At 42.0% G+C, this 21,157-nt stretch overlaps 1 protein-coding gene across 11 annotated transcripts in view; it reads right to left on the reverse strand.

Annotated features, from left to right (window-relative positions):
- Positions 1-21,157, reverse strand: part of LRFN2 (leucine rich repeat and fibronectin type III domain containing 2) — a 543,138-nt gene that overhangs the window by 238,711 nt on the left and 283,270 nt on the right. For all 11 annotated transcript variants that reach the window (XM_043964830.1, XM_043964828.1, XM_043964829.1 and 8 more), the window contains one exon: positions 4,848-6,290. In XM_043964830.1, coding sequence (XP_043820765.1) covers positions 4,848-6,265 — 1,418 coding nt within the window. In that variant the 5' untranslated portion in view covers positions 6,266-6,290. The remainder of the gene's footprint in view (positions 1-4,847; positions 6,291-21,157) is intronic.

Raw genomic sequence — 21,157 nt, forward strand, 5'->3', positions numbered from 1 at the left:
TGAAAATAAAAAGGTTGGACTAGATGGTCCCTCAGAGATCCCTTCTTACTCAAAATTTATGATCCTATTCCCCTCCCTCTCTCCAACCCCACCTCAAGTCCTGTCTTTCCTAGGTTTAGTAAGTCTAATTAATAGGGAGACCATAAGGAAATTTTAAGATTTTGAAGATGGAAAGGGATTCCTTCATCACTTCACACAAACCCTTCATCTTATGAGCTCCAGGATCACAGAAAGCCAAACTCTTCATAGAATCACAGGTTTAGAGCTGGAAGGGATTTTGGAAACCTTCTAGTCCAACCCCTTCCTTTTAAAGATAAGGAAACTGAGGCCTGGAAAGATAAAAGAGATATAAATGAAGCATTGATTAAATGGTGACTACGTGCCCAGGACTATACTAAGTGCTGAGAATATACATAAAAGCAGATAGAAAGACAGCCCCTGCCCTCAAGAGCTTATTTTCTAATGGAGGAAAATAACATAAAAGGGAGCTGAAAAGCAAGGAAGGGGCAGGGTTGGATATGGGCTAATGTATCCAATCCAGGTCAAAGTGTAAACATTCAGAGTTGGGATCAGAGCCAGGAATGTAGCCAGGAGAGAAGTGAGCATGCATGGAGCTGGGCTTTTCCTCAAATGGGGGTTCTGGGCAGGCACTCGTCAATTAGAGGAAGGGGTCACAGCAGCATCTCTCAAGTGCAAAGGCACTGGGGTAGTGATATAAGAGTCCAGCGAGTCAGGAGCATTTTCAGAAGAGATCAGGAAGTGACTTGATCAGGTTGATACAGCCAATATGTGTCAAAGGCAGGATACATGGTTGCCCAATATCAGGAAGGTACTAAATGACAGAGGTAGCATTTGAATCCAGGTCCTCCAGGTTCAATCTGTTCCACTATACTACACTGTCTCAATGAGAATAAGGAGTCTGAATTTTGGAGTTGTGTGGGTATTTGCTCAAGCTTCCACAGGCAAAAAGCACAATGACAGCAATCAAACCCAGGTCTTCTGACCCCAAGCCTACTGTACCAAGGTGCTTTGAACAGTTCGTTATAGAGTATGGCTTCGCATCTCTTCACCTTGATAATTGTCTTCTTCTGGATACTTTCTAGGCTGTCAAACCCCTCTTAAAATATGTAATCCAGAACTGAACATGATACTGTGGTTGTCATCTGATCACAGAAGAGTTAAGTGGGATATCATATCTTACTCTGGACAGTCTATTTCTATTAATGAAGCTTTGGATAATATTAACTTTACTGGCCACCCACCATTGATTCATTTTGAGTTCACAGTCAATTAAAAACACCTAGTTTTATTCCCAACTGTGGTCAAGCCCCATCTGCATAGCTAGCTAGGTAGCACATGTGAGACTCAAAAGGATCTGAGTTGAAATGCAGCCTCAGAAGCTTACAAGCTGTGTGATTCCAAGCAAGTCACTTAACCTCTATTTTCCTCAGTTTCTTTATCTGTAAAATAGGTATAATAGTAGCACCTACGTACCAGGGTCATTGTGAAGATCAAATGAGATAGTATTTATAAAATGCTTTACAAACCTTAAAGGGATAAAGTAAATAAATTAAATCAATACATTTAAATAAATAAAATTAAAATGAACACTATTAGTATTATTATTATTTTCTCTATTCTCATGTACATGTGCAATTGAGTTTTTTGCAAATGTTATCCTTGTTGAAATTCATCTTGTTAAGATCATGAGATCATAGATTTAGAGTGGGAAATGACCTTCGAGGCCATGGAATTAAACTTCATTTTACATATAAGGAACCTGAGGCTCAGAAAGGTTAAGTAAGTTGCACAGAATTACACAGCTACTAAGTGTCTGAGGCAGGATTCAAACCTAGTTCTTCCTGATTCCATGTCCACCCATCTAGCCACTACACAATGGTACCTCCAAACTATACCATGTTTCCTATTACTTAATCCTGTTGATTTTTCTTGATTTTGTCAATGAGTATGCTACCCATTCCTCTCAATTTGTGTCATCTCTGAATTTGATAAACGCACTCTATCTTCATCTAAGTTACTGACTAAAATGTTGGCAAAATCAAGGTCAAGGACAGAACGCCCCATCAGATATTTCCCCTTAGGTTGGTATAAAACATTTTAATCGACCTAAGTGTATTATTTTATTGTCTGGCCCACATCCCTCCATCTCATTGACAGGGATATCATGAGACTTTGTCAAATGTCTTGTTCAACATAGAATACACTCAGTCTATAATATTCCCTTGATCAAGACAAGAAAATGAGGTTTGTTTGTCATGTTTTATTCTCAGTGAATCCATTCTGGCTCACACTGGTCATCACATTCTTTTCTAAGTGATCACAAATCACCAGTATATTAACATTTACCTGTTGGATAAATGTATATGTATTGATTTCTCATCATTCACCAAAGGAGAAATAGTGGCCATATCCCTCCCAGAGAAGTGTGCCAGAGAAGTGTGTGTAATGAGCCTGTACTGTAGGAATTATCCCTAACCTGTGCTTCAATTTCTTCTTTTTAACATTACATACTGCATTTATTATATACTTAAAAAGAAAATCCAGCTGTGCAGAACAAAGATTTGCAGTTTTATGTACCATCCTCTTCTTCTGTTCTACTAATACACACACACACACACACACACACACACACACACACACACACACACAAGTGCTCATTCTACTCAGTAATCAAGCTCAGCATAAACAAACAAAAGAGAGAGAAAGGAAGGAAGGAGGAAAAAGAAAGGAAGGAAGGAAGGAAGGGAAGGAGGGAAGGAAGGAGAGAGGGAGGAAGGAAGAAAAAGAAGAAGGAAAGTAGGGCATCACTACCATTTGGATACAATTGTGGATCTAACCACAGTTAGATAACCCTTAAAGTCCTTTCTAACTCTAACTCCTACTATGATAGCTTGGTCTAGATCATTTCCAAATTCCTTTCAATTCTGAATTTCTGGAAATCAGTCAATCAGTAAATATTTGTTAACTGCCTACTGTGTGCCAGACACTGTTCAAATAAAAAAAATTAAATAAACAGTTCCTACTTGCAATGAACTTACATTCTAATATTCTATGATCTGAGGGGGGACTGTACTTTCTACAACCATCATCTCTTCTTCCCCATTATCCATTCTGTATACTCTTATCCATTTAGCTCCTATCCCCTCAGACTGGAGACCATACCATCATACAGATATATCTATATATTTCTATATTTATTTCCTTTTTTCCATTAATATAGCTATCTATCTATACATACATATACACATGCATACTTATATATGCACATACATGCATACCCATACGTATACACACAAAGATATGCATATATGTTCAAGCAATGCTTTTCACTATTGTGGAATATCACTCTTTCCTGGTCAAGTCATCTCTCTAACCAGAGACTCTCAAGATCAGATTCTTCCTTTTGGGAAGAGGTGAATAAGAGGAGAGAGCACACTTCACATAGATGACTAGTAAGCTAGTTGGCAGGTAACTAAATGTGGTATAACAGAGGGCGAAGACTGTAAGACCTGTCCAGCAGAGCCCTATCCTAAGGTTGTAGCAGGTACCTCTTTCTATTTGTGTTTGTGTGTGTTTGTTTGGGATGGGTAGCAGGTGGGAGTGGGGGTGAGGCAGCAGGGGTTGTCTTCTATTCTCACGGTCCATTGTTGGTTGGCCAGTTGTTTCAGTTGCATCTGACTCTCTGTGACCTCATTTGGGGTTTTCTTGGTAAAAATATTGGAGTGCTTTGTCATTTCCTTCACCAGATCATTTTATAGATGAGGAAACTGAGACAAACAGGGTTAAGTGACTTGCCCAGAGTCACACGGCTAGTAAGTGACTGAGGCCAGATTTGAACTTAGGAAGAACAGTCTTCCTGATTCAGGCCCAGCACTCTATGCACTATGGCACCACCTAACTGCCCAAGGTCAACGTCCTCCTTACCTCTAAAAAAGGCTATTAACTCACTGTAGGATTCTGAATAAATCACTTCAAATCCTCCACAATGGAGGTGGGGGAGGGAGGGAAAGAGACAAGGGAACAAGCATTTATTAAGTGCCCACTATGTTCTAGGCACTGTGCTAAAAACTTTACAAATGTCTCATTTGATCCTGGCAAGGCAAGGGAGTGAGGAAGGGGCTTAGATTGGATGGATTTGAGTCTCTATGCTTTGTTGAAACATTAACGACAACTTAGGAAGCCATACCTAACATTCCAAAGAGGTGAGTAGCTATATATTTTTTCTTTTCATTGCTATCACTTCCCAATGGCTACATAGAACAAATCTAATCCCCTTTCTCCGTGAGATATAGCCTTTCAGATACTTGAAGATGGCTGTCACACCTGATTTCCAGTCATCTTTCCTCTGGGATGAACATCCTAGTTTCTTTGGATTGACCCTTATATGGCTAGGTTTCCAATCATTTCACTATCTTAATCACCTACCTGCCTTGACACATAGATTACAGTTTGTCAGTGTCTATCCTTAAAGTGGGAAGACTTGAACTGAATATAAGGATAGAGGAATTAATAAGGGCATGGAGTTCCCATTAACCTACTCAGACCAGGATATCCTTTTTCCACACAGTCTTCTTGCCTTTTCCTTTCTACACAAACCACTCAGAGAAACCACTCTGGTACCCTTTTAGGAATTCTTTTCCTCTTGGAAGCTGCTTTTGTTGCCCGTTTGACTCTGATTTTAGCCAGAAAAACTGCTGATGAAGACAAGGGGCAACAAATTAGGATTTGTCTCGGTTCATAGACCTTCCATTGCATTCCTGACTGTTTCACCACTTTTGCCCCTGCTCCTGCAATTCTCTTCCCATTATTCCCAGCCCCTTGCTCACCTGTAGATTAATACCTCATCATCTGAGCAATTGTACTGCAGCTGATACATCTTCACTCGGGGAGCTGATTTGCTCACTGACCACTTGACCAGAGCTGAAGTAGTGGTCACATCAGACACAAGCACAGCTCTCTCTGGGGGCCCCTTGGAGGCCTCCCCACCCCCTGCTCCTCCACCACCTCCTCCAGTTCCTCCCCCTCGGCCAGCCTTGCTGGAACCAGTGATGTCAGAGAGGCGAGATTTGGGGGATGTGGTACGACCAGTGCCATTGCTTAGGTGAGGCAACTGGACGATGGACACCTCCACAGTAGCTGTGGCCTCACCAGCTGCATTGGCGGCGATGCAGGTGAAGGCACCATAATCCTGTGAGGTGGTAATGAGGATGTCCAGAGTGCCATTGTCATAGGCAGCAGTTCGGGATGTGTTCCCAATGAGGCGGTCATCTGGGGCCACCCAGTGGATAAGAGGATTGGGGTCTCCAATGGCCTTGCACTTCAGTGTAGCAGCTTGGCCTTCTAGCACCAGCAGTTTGTGGGTGTGCTGCGTGATGAGGGGGGGTTCACACATAAACTCCTCTTCACGCACATGCCAGAAGTATCGACCCTTCAGGCTGGCTGGAGAGCCACACGTCTCCAGGTCATCATCCCTATCTAGACGTCTCAGCCATAACAGCTCACAGTTACAGTGCAGTGGGTTCCCCCCAAAGCTGAGAGACAAGGGTGGGGTGAAGGGTGTGGCAGTCAGACTGGATGACTGGGATCGGGCAAAGATGGGGTCTGGAGGCAGCTTCTGTAGTCGATTGGAGGTGAGGTCCAGGCGGGCTAGCTTCTGGAGGTCAGCAAAGGTGCCCTCAGCAATGTGGTCCAAGAGGTTATGGTCCAGACTGAGCTGATGGAGATTAACCATGCGCCGGACTGAGTCCCAGGGCAGCCCACGGAGATTGTTGTAGGAGAGATCCAAATCCTCTAGGGTGAGCAGGAAGTCCTCAAAGGCGTCATCGGCAATATTATCCAGCTGGTTATTGTTGACAATGAGGTGCTGAAGGTTGATCAGGCCACGGAGGGTATCCTCGCCGATGCTTGGCAGGCGGTTACTATCCAAGTGCAGTGACCGGAGACTCTCCAAGTCCAAGAAGGAGAAAGGCTGGATGAAGCTGATGGTGTTCCTGGACAGCGTCAGGTCCACCAGTCCCGTCATGTTGGCAAAGTCCTGGCGGCTTATGTGGATAATGAAGTTGCCACCCAGGCGCAACTCCACCGTCCGGCGGTCAATGTCTGGGGGCACAAAAAGCAGCCCCTTGGAGGGACACAGTGTCCCTAGGGACTCAGACAAATTCTGGCAGACACAGTACTTGGGGCAGGCATCAACAACAGCAAATGCCATGCCGAATGCCAGGAGGCTGCTGAGCAGGGTCTCCATGGTCTGGTGACTTGGGCTTTGGTGCCTGGAAGGGAAAGAAAAACAATTAGGGTTAGTCAACCCCTTTTTTGACTCCTGGAAACTTGTGGACCTCATAATCCCTAAGAACACATTGAAATTTATTATAGAGGCAGAAGCAAGGGATTGAGGTAGACAGAACATTGGATCTGGAGTAAGGAAGACCCGAATTAAATACATTCTCAGACATTAACTGTGCGATCTTAGCAAAGCCACTTAACCTTTGTCTGCCTCAGTTTCCTCAATTGTCAAATAGGGATAATAATAGTACCCACCTTACAAAGTTGTGAGGATCAAATTAGATAATAATTGTAAGTCACTTGTCTTCCTTCCTTCCTTTCTTCCTTCCTTCCTTCCTTCCTTCCTTCCTTCCTTCCTTCCTTCCTTCCTTCCTTCCTTCCTTCCTTCCTCCATTCCTCCCTTATTTCATTTGAACTAGTGGAGTTTTTCCCTGAATTTGTACAGTGAAAAGAGTACTGGCTTTCAACTCAGAAGACCTGGGTTCAAATATCACCTCAGTGTCAAGTGACAAGGTCATTTAACATCCCGGTGCCTCAGTTTCCTCACCTATAAAATGAAGGAATTGGACAAGATGGCCTCTGAGGTCTCATCTTACTCTCCATCTATGATTCTATGGTTCTCCAGAAGAGCCACCAGCATAGGAAATCTACAAACACAGAATAGTCCACAATTCATTTCTGCTCAGAGCTGGAATAGGCTTGATGGATTCTTTGGGAGGCGGGGGGGGGGGTGAACTTGTGTATTTGTTTGCATTTAAAGAACAACAGAATTACCTTTCTAACAAGATTAGGCTCAGACTGGTATTAAGATGAGTCTGCATTCCCTTAGCGCACACCAAAAGACAGACAATGAGGAAAGATGTCTCAGAAAATGAGAGAGGTGAGGAAAGATGGCTTTGAATGGAAACATTTGTCTCTAGAACCCACAAAGCATATAAACCAGGCAAAGATAATGGAGAACCAATTGGGGTGTGTGTGTGTGTGTGTGTGCGTGAGTGTGCGCGCGTGCTAGTGTAGTATGTAGAACAGTGTATTTGCAGTCAGGAAAAACTGTGTTTGAATTCTGCCTCATACACATTCACCACATGATAATAGACAAGTTACCAAATGTCTTTCTGAGCCTCAGTTTTCTCATCTGTGAAATTGGGATTATATTACCTGTGGTGCCTCACTGGATTTTTGAGGGGCTTAAATGGAGAAATGGGTAGAAAATGCTTTGTAAACACTAGAGTGGGGCAGCTAGGTGGTATGTTGGGTTTAGAGTCAGGAAGATCTGAATTAAAATCTGGCCTCCCAGAACCAGGAGAACTTTGTACACAGTATCAAGAGTACTGTGTCCTGATCAACTGTGATACACTTGACTCTTCTCAGCAATACAATGGTCCAAGATGGACTCATGATGGAAAATGCTCTCCAAATCCAGAAAAAAAAGAATTATGGAATCTAGATGCAGATTGAACCATACTATTTCTATTTTTTGGAGGATTTTCCTTTTTGCTCCAATTCTTCTTTCACAGCATGACTAATACAGAAATATGTTTAATGTGATTGATTATACATATATCATCTATATCAAATTGCCTGCTGTCTTGGGGAGGGAGAAAAATTTGAAACTAGAAATCTTATAAAAACAAATGTTAAAAAATATCTCTACATGTAACTAGAAAACAATAAAATACTTTTATGAAAAAAAATATTTTGAGCTGTCCCCCCAAAAAATCTGGCCTCAGACACTTACTAGCTGTGTGACCCCGGGCAAATCACTTACCCCATATTTGCCTCAGTTCCTTATCTGTAAAATGGGGACACACTGAAGAAGGAAATAGAAAACAACTCAAGTATCTTTACCAAGAAAACCAGTAGATAGAGCAGAACAATCACATCAAACATTAAAGCACTTTATAAATATTAACCAACATTATCAAAGTAACCCAAAATTTGATCTTAAAAAAGGATATCTATTGTTCATCCCTCATTTCTGAAGAGGACCAATGATGTCATTGGGTGATATCTAGACTTGTGAATGTATTAGATTCAAGTGAGAAGAGAGTTGTGTAAAATCATCAGCCTTACTCTCTCTTCCAGAGTCATTGAAGTTCAGTGGCAGGACAAAAGTCAGGGTGACTGGTGATGGCTCAGGATGCAATGGATGAGCTTGGTGTCTTTGATATCTGATGAAACTCTGAGGGCTCCACAGCCCCTGATTTAGCCATCTATGTGGCCATTGGAACAAATTGTCTCATCTGCTCATTCCACTGGAGGGAGTCTTTCATGTGCTTAGGGTAGATGCCCTGCTATTTCACCAACAGGTTTGAGGCCCGTAAGTTACCCTGAACTGGTTTAGTCCATCTGCTTTAGTTTCCTCATATGCAAAATAGTGATTTATAACACCACTTGCCTCCCAGGGTTGTTATGAAGATCAAATGAGATAATGTTTATAAAAATCTTTGCAACCTTAAAGAGCTAGCTATTATTATTAGTGTCTTAGAGGCAAAAAAAATTAACCAGTCAGCTGAAATTCAACCAGCTCTTCAGGAATCATGGTCATTACTACCCTGACAGTTTTCTTAGATACTAACCTTTTTCTGCTCCCCAGGGTCAAGAGTCCCATTATGTATTTCACTCAGTGTAATGTCCTGTGTTTAGTCATTTTTCAGTTATGTCCAACTCTTTGTGATCCCATTTGGGGTTTTCTTGGCAGAGATACTAGAGTGGTTTGCCATTTCTTTCTCCAACTCATTTTCCAGATGAGGAAACTGAGGCAAATACAGTTAAATAACTTGCCCAGGATCACATAGCTAGTAAGTGTCTGAGGTCAGATTTGAACTCAGGAAGATGATTCCAAGTCCGGAACTCTATCCCCTTTGCCACCTAGCTGCCCATAATGTCCAGATAGAATTCTATTTGATTGAACTCCTTCTAGGGAGGTTGTATAGTTTTGTGATAAGAGTCCCAGATTTAGAGTCAGGAGAAATTGATTCTAAGCTCTTATATTTCTAAACCATGCCACTAAAGCCAAATCAATTACCTTTGTGAATTGCCATGTCTTCCTCTTAAATTCAGGGAGAGAGGTATCAAGAAACAGTGATAGAACACTGGGCTTGGAGTCAGGAAGGCCTGAATTCAAATCCTGCCTCTGTTGCTTACTAGCTACATGACCTTGTACAGTCACTTATTCCCTCTCAGTCTCAGTTTCCTTCTCTGTAATGAGGGGGCTTAAATAGTTGGTGTCTAAGGCCCTTTCTATTTTCTTTTTTGTGAGGTAATTGGGGTTAAGTGACTTGCCTAGGATCAAACAGCTAGTAATTTTTAAGTGTCTGAGGCCAGATTTCAACTCAGGTCCTCCTGAATCCAGGGCCGGTGCTCTATCCACTGTGCCACCTAACTGCCCCTTCCCTTTCTATTTCTAAAGGTATAACCCTACTAAATCATGGTGGTTCTAAACTGTCATGGCAGAGGGAATTCCCAAGTCTGGAGTCCATACAGGTGAATTCATACATTCTTTGTGTATTCATGTAGTACAGTGATAATGATATTTATTCTAGCTACCTCACAGAGTTGTTATAAAAATTCAATGGTAATATGAGCTATTACTCTTTTTCTTGATCATTATTACCATCAAAAAAATTGCTACTGTTTATATTCCTACATGAGAAGATGATACATCTAACTCATAAGAACTTTCTCAGTATTAGGACAGATGATAGAAATAAATTTAGACAAAGGGCACAGGCGGGAATTGATTAGGAAGGGATGATATCTGCAAAATATTTATTTTTTGTTTATCTCTCTTTGTGGGGTAGTTGGAGTTAGGTGGCATGCCTGGGGTCGTGCAGCGGGTGAGTGTCTTGTGTCTGAGGTTGGTTTGGGGTTGGGGTCCTCCTGGGTCCAAGGTGAATGCTTTGTCCACTGTGTCACCTAGCTGTCCCATGATGACATCTTTAGGATAAAAATGAGGGGTGATAGGAATGCACTGGGGGACAGGGAAAGGGAGAGGTAGCATGGAGTGAAATCCCACATTAAAGAAATAGGAAAGGGCTTATGGAGTGGGGGAAGTGATGGGTGAGGAGTAGGGCAGAAAATGAACATTACACTCATCAGAATAGGCTCAAAGACCTTAATCTCATCAGAGTTGGCTCAAGTAGGGATTAACACACACGTCCAATTGGGTGGAATGATCTATTTAAGATGGGCAGTAAATGAGCCTAACACTCATCAGAATTATCTCAAAGACCTTAATCTCATTAGAATTGGCTCAAGGAAGGAATAATGTACACACTCAATTGGGTGGAGTAATCTATCTAACCCTGCAGGAAAATAGGGGAAAGGGATAAAGAGGGAGGGGCAAAAGAAGGGAGGGCAGATTGGGGGAGGGGACAGTCAGAAGCAAATCCCTTTTGAGGAAGGATAGGGTGAAAGAAGATAGATAATAGAGTAAATATCATGGGGAAGGGAATAGGATGGAGGAAACAGTTAACAATAGTAATTCTGAAAAAGAGAAAAGGGGAAAAATTGTACAAAAATTATTTATAGCAACTCTTTGTGGTAGCTAAGAATTGGAAATCAAAGGAATGCCCATTAATTGGGGAATGACTGAAATTGTGGTATATGATGGTGATGGAATATTATTGTGCTATAAGAAATAACAAGCCAGATGATTTCAGAAAAATCTGGAAAGACTAATATGAACTGATGTATAGTGAAGTGAGCAGAACTGGAAGGACATTGTGCACAGTGACAGCAGTGTTGTTCTATAAGCAATTGTGTACGACTTAACTACTCTCAGCAATACAATGATTCAAGACAATCCCAAAGGACTAATGATGAAGCATACTATCCACGCCCAGAGAAAGAACTGATATTGATTGAACACAGAAAAAAAAGAGCACTTGTGAATTGTACATATATAACCTATATCAGATTGGTTGTTGTCCTTTGGAGGGAAGAGGAAAGGGAGAGAGGGAGAAAAATTTGGAACTCTAGTCTTAAGAAAATGAATGTTGAAAACTACCTTTTACATGTAACTGGAAAAAATAAAATAAATATTTGTTAAAACTGTAAAGAAGAAAAAAAAGAAAGAAAAAGAAAAATTGCTTATTAAGTAACCAATTGTACATAGTCCTTTGCTAGGCCCTCGAAAAACAATCTCCTTGATGCAGTGGACTGCTGTCTTGGAAATCCAGTCAGAGATAGAGACACTAACCCTGACCCACAGGCAACTGGTTATATAGAAATGTTAAGGCAGGACATGGGCAGAATGGGCAGCTAGGTGGAAGAAAGGATAGAGTACAGAACCTGGAGTGGGGAAGAGTCATTTTCCCGAGTATAAATCTGATCTCCAACACTTCCTAGCTATGTAGTCCTGGACAAGTCATTTAACCTTATTTGTCTCAGTTTTTTTTTTTTATTTTTAAAATAAGCTGGAGAAGAAAATGTCAAACCACTCCAGTATCTCTGCCAAGCAAACACTAAATGAGGTCACAGAGTTGTACATGACTGAACAACAACACATGGACAAAATATGATAACTACTTAATAGTTTAAAGGCCAATTGTTTGGTGGTGAGCCCCCTGCACTTAGTAGTGCTCATTTTCACAAATTAGACATGCAGTCCATCATTGGGTCTGTATGTAAATTGAGCATGTTTCCTCTTTGATTATCTCTTATTTATCCTGTATATTTCCCTCATTAGAATGTGAGGTCCTTGAAGGCAAGGGCTGTTTTTGCCTTTCTTTGCATCCTTGGCAGTTAGTATGGTGCCTAGAAGACAGATGGTGCTTAATAAGTACATGCTGACTTGACTTGATATGTTTAGGTTGGTAGGACCTTTCATGGCTTGCCTACCACTGGTGTACACTTCAAGAACTTTGATCTTCTTGCCCCAGAAGGTCTTCTCTCCTTTCCATGGAGCCATAGAATCAGAGTACTACACAAATTAAAGAGACTTGAGAGATCATTTAGTTCAACTCTCTCCAAAGCATGAAGCCACTCTACAATATCTCCAGGTGGCAGTCGAACCTCCCCTCAAAGACTTTCAGTTTTGGGGAACTCACTATCTTCCAAAGCAGCCCATCCCACTTGACAGTTCTAATTGTAAGGAAGCTTTCCTTCCTGTTGAGCATCTGGCCTATAACTTCATTTGAAACTCAAATCTAGATTCACTTCTACCAAGGAGCCTTCCCTGATTGACTCCATCCTATCACAACCTTTCCCTTACTCTGAATTCCCTCAGCACTTTATTAATGTGGTACAGTTCAACTCCTGCCTGTGGTTATGAATGTGCTTCATGGACAAATATCACCAGCTTTACTATATGACAAATGACATCCCAGAATCCTCCTGTCATTGCTTGTCAGAGTTGGAACATTAGGGATGATCTAGACAGGTAGGTGGCACAGTGCTGGGCCTGGAGTCAGGAAAATCTGGATTCAAATCCATCCTCAGATACTTACTAGGTGTATGACCCTGGGCAGGTCACTTAACCTTTCTGTTGTAGTTTCTTTAACTGTAAAATAGGGATAAATATCTCACAAGGTGGTTGTGGAAATAAAATGAGATAATATTTGTAAAACACTTAGCACTGTGCCTGGCACATTTTATTCTTGGTCAATTCTTTCAGTTGTGTCTGGTTCTCTGTGACCCCATTTGGGATTTTCTTGGCAAAGATACCTGGGTGGTTTGCCATTTCCTTCTCCAAGTCATTTTAAAGATGAGGAAATCCAGGCAAACAGAATGAAGTGACTTGCCCAGGGTCACACAGCTAGTAAGCATCTGAGGAAGGATTTGAACTCATGAAGGTGAGTCTTCTTGACTCCAGTCCTGGTACTCTATTCACTGTGCCTAGCTACCTGGTACATAGTATACCCCTAATAAATGTTTCTTTCCTTCTCCTTCTTTTCTTCCCTCTTTTCTCTCTTCCTCCCTCCCTCTTTCTTTTCCTTCCTTCCTTCCTTCCTTCCTTCCTTCCTTCCTTCCTTCCTTCCTTCCTTCCTTCCTTCCTTCCTTCCTACCCTCCTTTCCATGTCATATATGTTGGAAAAAACTCTGTTTTTAAAATCAAAAGTATTTGAGTCCAAGTTCTGCTGTTTGCTAGCCTTAAGTCCATGTTATGACATTTCTCTGAGCTTCACTTTCCCCATCAATGAACTTGGACTAAAGTTGAGAGATGGAAGGGACCCTAGAGACATCAGTATGTGACTAAATACTTAACAACTATCTCTCCAGGAAACAAAACACCAAAACAAAACATGATACACTTTTAAACTTCATCTATTATTAGTGGTATTTTCTCCATCACTTTCTTAAGTCTACACAGTCAATGAAATTAGAAATCAAACCCAGATTTGTAATAGTTATCCATTTCTGAGGTGTAAATGTTCACACTGAATAGAATAGCACAATCTCATTTTTTGTACAGGAAAACTAGGTCTAGAGAAGGGATATTGCCTGCCTAAGGTCACAGATGGTGCAACTGATAGAGAGCTGAGCCTGAAGTTAGGAAGACTCATTTTCCTAAATTCAAACCTGGCCTCAGACACTTACTAGCTGTGTAACCCTGGGAAAGTCACTAAATCCTCTTTGCCTCAGTTTCCTCATCTGTATAATGGGCTGGAGAAGGAAATGGCAAGCCATTCTTTGACCAAGAAAACCCCCAGGAAGAATCAGACACAGCTGAACACAACAAAAGACCACACAATTAGTATGCATCAAGGTCAAGATCAGGTTTAAAATCCAGATTTGATGGCTTTCTACTATATTTTGCTACTTCTGTTGCAATTACTAATATCTCTTCTAACTCCCAATCCCATGACCCCATAAATTACAACTGAAGAAACTGAGGTCCAGAGAAGGGAATTAAGTACTAAACACGTCTTTGTTAAGTACATTCTATGGGCTAGGCTTTGTGCTGAATACTGGAAATATAAATAAAATGAGAAAATAGTCACTGACTTCAACAAGCTCCCATTCTAACGAGGGAGAAAACTCATGTATAAATAGGCTTATCCAAGCTACGTATGAAGTAGATCCAAGTTAACTTTAGAGAAGGCATTAGCAGCTGGGTAGACTGGGAGAGGCATCTTCTGTACGGTGGTGCTTGAGCTGGGTTTTAAAGGAAACAGAGATCCTAAAAGATGATGCTGAGAAGGAAGAAGAGTCCCAATCAAAAGCACAAAGAGGAGAGACAATATCAGTAAAAAGCAGAAGGAAGACTTGACCTTGGATCTTTGGATTCCAGATCCATAAGTGGTTCCCCCTCTCCATTTCCTCTTGTATGACAGAAGCTGCTGCTGCTTCTGCCTGAGCACCTCCGCTCTCCCTCCCTCTCTTGGCCTCCCTCCCAATCCTTTCCAGTGGTGGTGGGGGAAGCCTGAGGGGCTCTGGGAAGCACACTCTGGATCCTGCAAAGACACCCAGCACATTGTTCAAAACAGTTTTGTCCTTGTAAATTATGCTAAATAAACCACATTTAAAAAATAAGTTTGTAGAGGATTAGCAAGTGTCTAATGAATGCAAATCTGTGACATAATAGAGCTGGGTAAATATATTTTAAGTAATCAGCGTGGAAGATTACTGACAGAGAGCTGACTATTGAATCTTAATTAAAATTGTATTCTGAGAACCGTCACTTAATACATTACCCTAACATCCAAAATGATAAACAAAAGGCAGCTTAAAAAATAATTTTTTGTGGGGGGAGAAGGGGTGGGAAGAGATGGATACATGTAATTAGTGCAAATCCAGGGATGGCTTCCCCCGTGCTGAGGCAAGAACTGCCACAAACTGGAGGGGGGTGGGGAGAGAGAGACAGAGAGACAGACAGACAGACAGAGACAGAGAGAGACAGAGAGACAGAGGTAGACAGAGACAGAGAGACAGAGATAGAAAAGACAGAAACAGAGACAGAGAGAGACAGAGAGACAGAAAAGAGAGAGAGAGAACCCCAATTCCTACTGTCCTTTGTGGATATTCAAGTGGATGTGGGGGGGGGGCTGGAGGAGGGGAGATTGAAGAGGAAAAGGTTGAGTTAAGAAACAAAGAAATGTATAAGAGAAAGGGGGATGGAGAACAGATTAGGTTGTGGTCATCGTATAGAATCCAACATCAGACTCAAGAGAGAGAGAGACTGAGAAATGAGAGTTGGTATCAAATGTCAGAATGAACCACAATGGAGGAAGCCATCTGTAGAAGAAGGAAGAGTTACTCTGGGCAGAGCAAGCTGGAGGGACAATGTGGGAAGGCAGCAGCCAAGAAAAAAAAGAGTAATAGAAAAAGAACTTGCTTAAGAAGAATGGGACCTCGCTGGGTGCTGGGACTATGAGCTACCCTAATGCAGAGGGTATATATTCCCTACTAAACTGTTAGCTCCCTGAGAGCAGGGGCTGTGTGTCTCCAAAGTCCACGAGTTCCTTAGGGCAAGAATGTGTCTCCATTAACATTCAGGAAGCTCCTGAGAAGAGTCTCAACCCTCCTTTCCTCTTCTTCCTCTGTATCTAAAAATATGAAATCAGTTTGTTTCCACTAGCAACTGGTAAATAAAAAGTTATATGATTGTGTTATGGGAGAAACTGGTGGGGGCTTGGGGGTAGGGGTTCTTAGGAATTCCTTTTTAAAGAATTATACCCTCTTGCACACAAATCCAATTAGAATAAAATAATAGTTTGTTTAGGTGCTAGGGAAAGGAAACCAAGAGAGAAATCCTTGGACTTCTCATGGGAAGAAGGCATGGCACGGAGACATGGCTCTCTGAGATACCTTTCTACCTAAGCAGGAGACAGGTAGATACTTTTATAGAGGACCGATGATGGTCCGATGAGGTGATCATTTGACTGTGGAAAATTCCCTTATTGGGGGAGGAACATCTCCCACTAGTGGTGGCTGGGGGAAGTTGGGTGAGGGGCAGCTCCAGATCTCTCAAGCCATTTCTCTCCCCCTCAAGCCACAAAGGCAGCAGCATCCCCAGGGGTGGGGGAGATTGGAATGAAGGGTGGTGGTCCTGGAGCTAATTCAGTCCCGATCCACTGCCACTTATCTCTTTGTCCTTTGGTTTAGTTTCTCAAGGAGAAGGTTCTTTTGGTTTAACCCAGAAAACTTTTGAGGTACCCAGGGGCCCATAACAATTGGATCAAGCTTTTGCTGTTTTCAATTGGGCTGTTAATAATAACAACAACAACATATTTCTGCAGCACTTTCTCTTAAACCTTAAAAGGTTTACAAAGTGTTTTCCTCACAGTAACTGTGAAGTCCACTCAAAGAAATTAAGTCTTTAATTAACTTTGTGAGCCCTCCCCAGCATCAGGTTTGGAGAAGGGATGGGGTCCTTGTACTTGGCCTTCCAAGGGCTAGTTCCAGATCAGCATGTAGCTGACTAATACCTAAAAGTGCTGCAATTTCCCCCCTCCCCAAATTATCTGTAATCACTCTGTCTGCTCCTCTTTTTCTGCCCTTGTCCCATTCTCCCTTGCTTATTTATTTGTGTACAATTTTGTGTATACCCTTCTGCTAGATAATCAGCTCCCAGAAGGCAAGGAGTGCCTTTTTTTAACCTTTGCATTCCCCAGCAACCAGCCTCTTGCATATGTAATTGATTAATTCTTAGTTGATTATTTGATTGATAATTGATTGAGGATAATTGGTGCCTATTATTTCACTACCTTCTAGATTAGGGAACTGATGCTCCAAGAAGAAAATGACCCCTGGTTGGGTTGCACTGTTACTTTCAGAGATGAGATTCAAATCCAGATCTACCAAGTTTCTACAAAACTGACTGTCTTTGCCATGGTGCCTTGTTGCCTCTCACAACACTTTTTTCTTGGCTACCAGGATAATAACATTTGCTGGGAAAGAAGTGCATCTTCAGGTCCCTCTTTGATGGTGCTTCCTTGTGAAGCCACAGGGGACCAGCTTGCAGCAATAAGTCAAGAAAAATATTGTGGTGAGGAGAGAGCAGTGAGAGAAGAATGCTGTTCCAAGTGAGGCTGGTGGTTTATTACTGAGAGGACCAGGCCTGGCTTCATGTTTAAAAGTGAAAGGAAAAGATGAGAAAGATGGAGAAGGGAGATGGGTAGAGATGTACCTGGAAAGGGGAGGGTGAAGGAAGAATGGATACACCAGGGAAAGAGGAGAAAGTGGAAAGAGGAAAGAGAGGAAAAGGGAAGAGGAGAGAGGAAGGGAAGGGAGAGAAAAGGGATAGGGGAAAGAGAAGAGGGATGGACAAAGAGCAAGGAAGCAGAGAGAATGAAGAAAGGAGGAGGGAAAGGAAGAGTGGGGATCCTGGGGAAAAGGGAAGAGAAAGAGGGGTGTTATGAGGAAAGGTTAGAAGAGATAAAGAAAGGGGGTAGGAAGGAATGAGGAAGAGGAGGGGTTAAGGAGAAAGGGAGGAGAAAGGGAAAGGTGGATAAGAGAAAGAAAAAAGAGCTTCCTTGGGAAAAGTCCAAGCTAAGGTGGTTTTAAGTTTGGAGCCAGCCTTTCTCTCCCATACATCTCTGCTCCTCCCCACCTTCTCCCTTATGCCAGCCCCTGGCTAGGCCTTCCTTCCTTGTCTATACTACCTCCACACTACTCCAGAAAGAAGAGGCAACATTTAGCAGATGGCTGGTGTGATATTTGTGATATCTCCCCACCCTGATTTCCATTTAAAAGATACCTTAGCAACCAGCAAAGGTGCCACCCGCCTCTCAAGCAGGTAAATCAAGCAAGATGCCTGACTCTGCTTAAGGTAATAGGAAAATGGTCTCTCCAGGGTGCTCCAGGTAGAGGAAGTGTGAATTAATAAAAGGAGGGGAGGGGGATTCGAATCTGTCTTATATAGAGTCAGCTCTGCAGGTGCATGGCATCACGTCCTCTGGACTAATTTGATTCCTCCCTGAATGGAGACTTTGGTCTCCATAAATCACCCTAACCTTTCCGTGGAGTCAGGTTGTGATTTCTGACTATTCCAGGAGGCCGGGGTAAGAGATGCTGGTTCTCCTGACCCCATGGTAGCTGATGGAAGGGACCTAGAGTTGGTCACCCTGATTTCTATCTGGAAGCTCCTACCTCATCGTTACCCAATCATTCTGGTCTATTAGTTCACAACAGGCCCCTCTGAGACAGACATTAAGCTGGATCACAGGCTGGAGCTCTCCTACTTTGAGGGCCACTGCTTGAAAGAGAAGAGGTAAGGGTTAGTTCCCACTGACCTCTCTCAAAGCTGATACTGAGCTGCCCTCTTTGCCCACCTACTGTAAACTTGGGGAAGAGGAAGGGATGTCAGTCTCCATTCTCAGTAAACTCCCAGTTATAGCTGAAGCTGATAGATTGACAAAGAATTTTGAGAGAATTCAGATCAATGATTTCCTTGGAGTAGGGAAATCCATGTGAAGAAAGTCCATTCACCAATACAGATATGAAATTATTGTGTAATTTATAGTACTAGGAAATTTCCTTGTGGCATCGAGAGGATAAGTAGCTTGCTCAGGCTCACACAGTCAGTATGTGTTGGAGGTGAAAACTAAAAACAGGTTTTCAAGGAGTTCCAGAGCTCTGACCATTCTCCCTCCCTTAAAATACTTTATATAGTATTATCTCTGTCTCACAATAAGCCTGTATAGTAGATATAATTACCTTAAATAAATAGCTACTAAAACTATGCCATAGGCAGCTAGGTGGCACAGTGGGTAGAGTGCCAGGTCTGGAGTCAGAAAGACTCATCTTCCTGAGTTTAAATGTAGCCTCAGACACTTAATAGCTGTGTGACCCTAGCCAAGTCACTTAATCCTGCTTGCCTCAGTTTCCTCTTCTGTAAAATGAGCTGGAGAAAGAAACGGCAAACCACTCTAGTATCTTTGCCAAGAAAACCCCAAATGGGGTAATGAAGAGTTGGATATGACTGAAAAACTACAGAACAACAACAAAGCTGTGTTAAACCCTTTTACAAATGAAGAAACTGAGATTCAAAGAAAATGGAAGACCTCACATCTTGCTACAAAAAGATTCGTTTTGGGAATGGGTTCCACTTCTGGGTCTTCTAGTCCTAGATTAACTTTTTGTGTGCCCTAAGAAAAGAAATTTCCCTTCTCTAGGCCTTAGTTTTCTCATCTGTAAAATTAGGGAGTTGGACTATAAGATGTTGAAAGTCCCTTCTAACTTTCACATTCTATGATGGTAGCTAACTCCTGTCCTCCAAGGAGTGCCAGGTCTGAAGGCTCTGGTATATCTACCACACATGAGAGACAAGAACATTTCCTAAATAACAATGTGTAGCCTCAAATCCAAAGCTTTAGAGTCATGGGCTTCACCCCAAGTCTTCAAGTACCTCAGGCAAATCTCCATTGATCTTCCTCACACCCTTGTCATGGACACAGGCAACAGGGAAAGGGAAGGGGATGACTTAAGCTGTATCCAAAAATTCAAAAGATTAGAAGGATAGAAGAATGGATACATCTGCCAATCATGGTCCCGGTTACTATAATGAAAGATGATAATTTGATACCCAGAATACATCTTTATGCCTTGGTTTTAATAGTAATGTAAAAATACTGTCTGATCTTGGGACCCTACTGAAATGCTTATAGCTGTCTAAAATTCCAGTCTAATTTTAAAATTCAAGCACATTGGGATGATTTATTGACAGCAGGAAGACTGATGAAGAAAAGGCACTAACCATAGTGCTGAAATCCAGGAATGCTAAGCTTTGGGCTTGATCCTTGGGTCTTATTGCTTAACTATCAGTGACCTTGGGCAAGGTACTTCCTCACTCTGGGACTCATTTACTCTCTTGTAAATTATGGAGATTTGGTCTAGATGAGCTCCAAGGTCATTTTCAACTCCTAATCTATGAGTCTAAGAAGACAGAAAAGCTAAAACAATGTGAGTAATGGGCATTAACGATACGAATGCAAAAAGAATGCTAATCAATGAATGAGCCATGCTGAGGGAAACAGTCCCTTATATATCTTTAGTCTATACTCATATAAGTCATGGTGCCTGAGCAGAAGAAGTCAAGGAGAAGGAAGAGAAACGTGGAGGGGAGAGGTGCTCTATTGTTTGATAGCACCTGCATATATGTGAAGTGTGTGCCTAAGGAAAAGCACTCTGTTGGATGTGAGAGAGGGAGTCTCTGCACGAACCATGATGCAGGTGTGTGTCCCTGTGAATAAAGCTTGAGAGAGAGAGCATGTGTTTCTGAATGCAGGTGTGTTTGTGTTCCCCTGTGAAGAGAGGGGTATCTGCATTCAGTAGAAAGAGTGCTGACTTTGAAGTCAGAGGGAGTGGGCAAAAATACCTGCTCTTAAGTCATTGAACTTTGCTGGGCCTCACTTTCTTTCTCTGTAAAATAAGGAAGTTGAACTCAATGACTTTTAAGGTCATTTCCAGCTCAAAAAAGTCTATAATTCTACAATAAGAATAATGGTGCCTCACATTTATATGATGCTTTAGAAGGAGCAGCTACATGGCACAGTGGATAGAGTATGGGGCCTGAAGTCAGAAGAACCTGAGTTCAAATCTAGCTTCAGAGACTTGCCAGCTATGTGACCCTGGGCAAGTCACTTAACCCTGTTTAACTCAGTTTCTTCATCTGTAATGTGAGCTGGAGGAATAAATGGCAAACCACTCCAGTACCTTTGTCAAGGAAAAACCCAAATGAGGTCATGAAGAGTCAAACAAAACTGAAAATCCTGAACAACAACAAGCTTATAAAGACTTTCTTTTTGATACTGGGCCTCTATATGTTTCTCAGGCTGGAAGTACAGTGGTCACTTATGTGCTCAACCTCAGTACAGATCTTCCTGGAAGTTCTGACCTACTTTGGTCCTTCCAGAATTGGTGCTGCCAATATAGTTTTTAGACCCCCCAGTCTCATTAAGCCCCACTG

This window comes from Dromiciops gliroides, chromosome 4, assembly GCF_019393635.1.
Source record: "Dromiciops gliroides isolate mDroGli1 chromosome 4, mDroGli1.pri, whole genome shotgun sequence".
Lineage (NCBI taxonomy): Eukaryota > Metazoa > Chordata > Mammalia > Microbiotheria > Microbiotheriidae > Dromiciops > Dromiciops gliroides.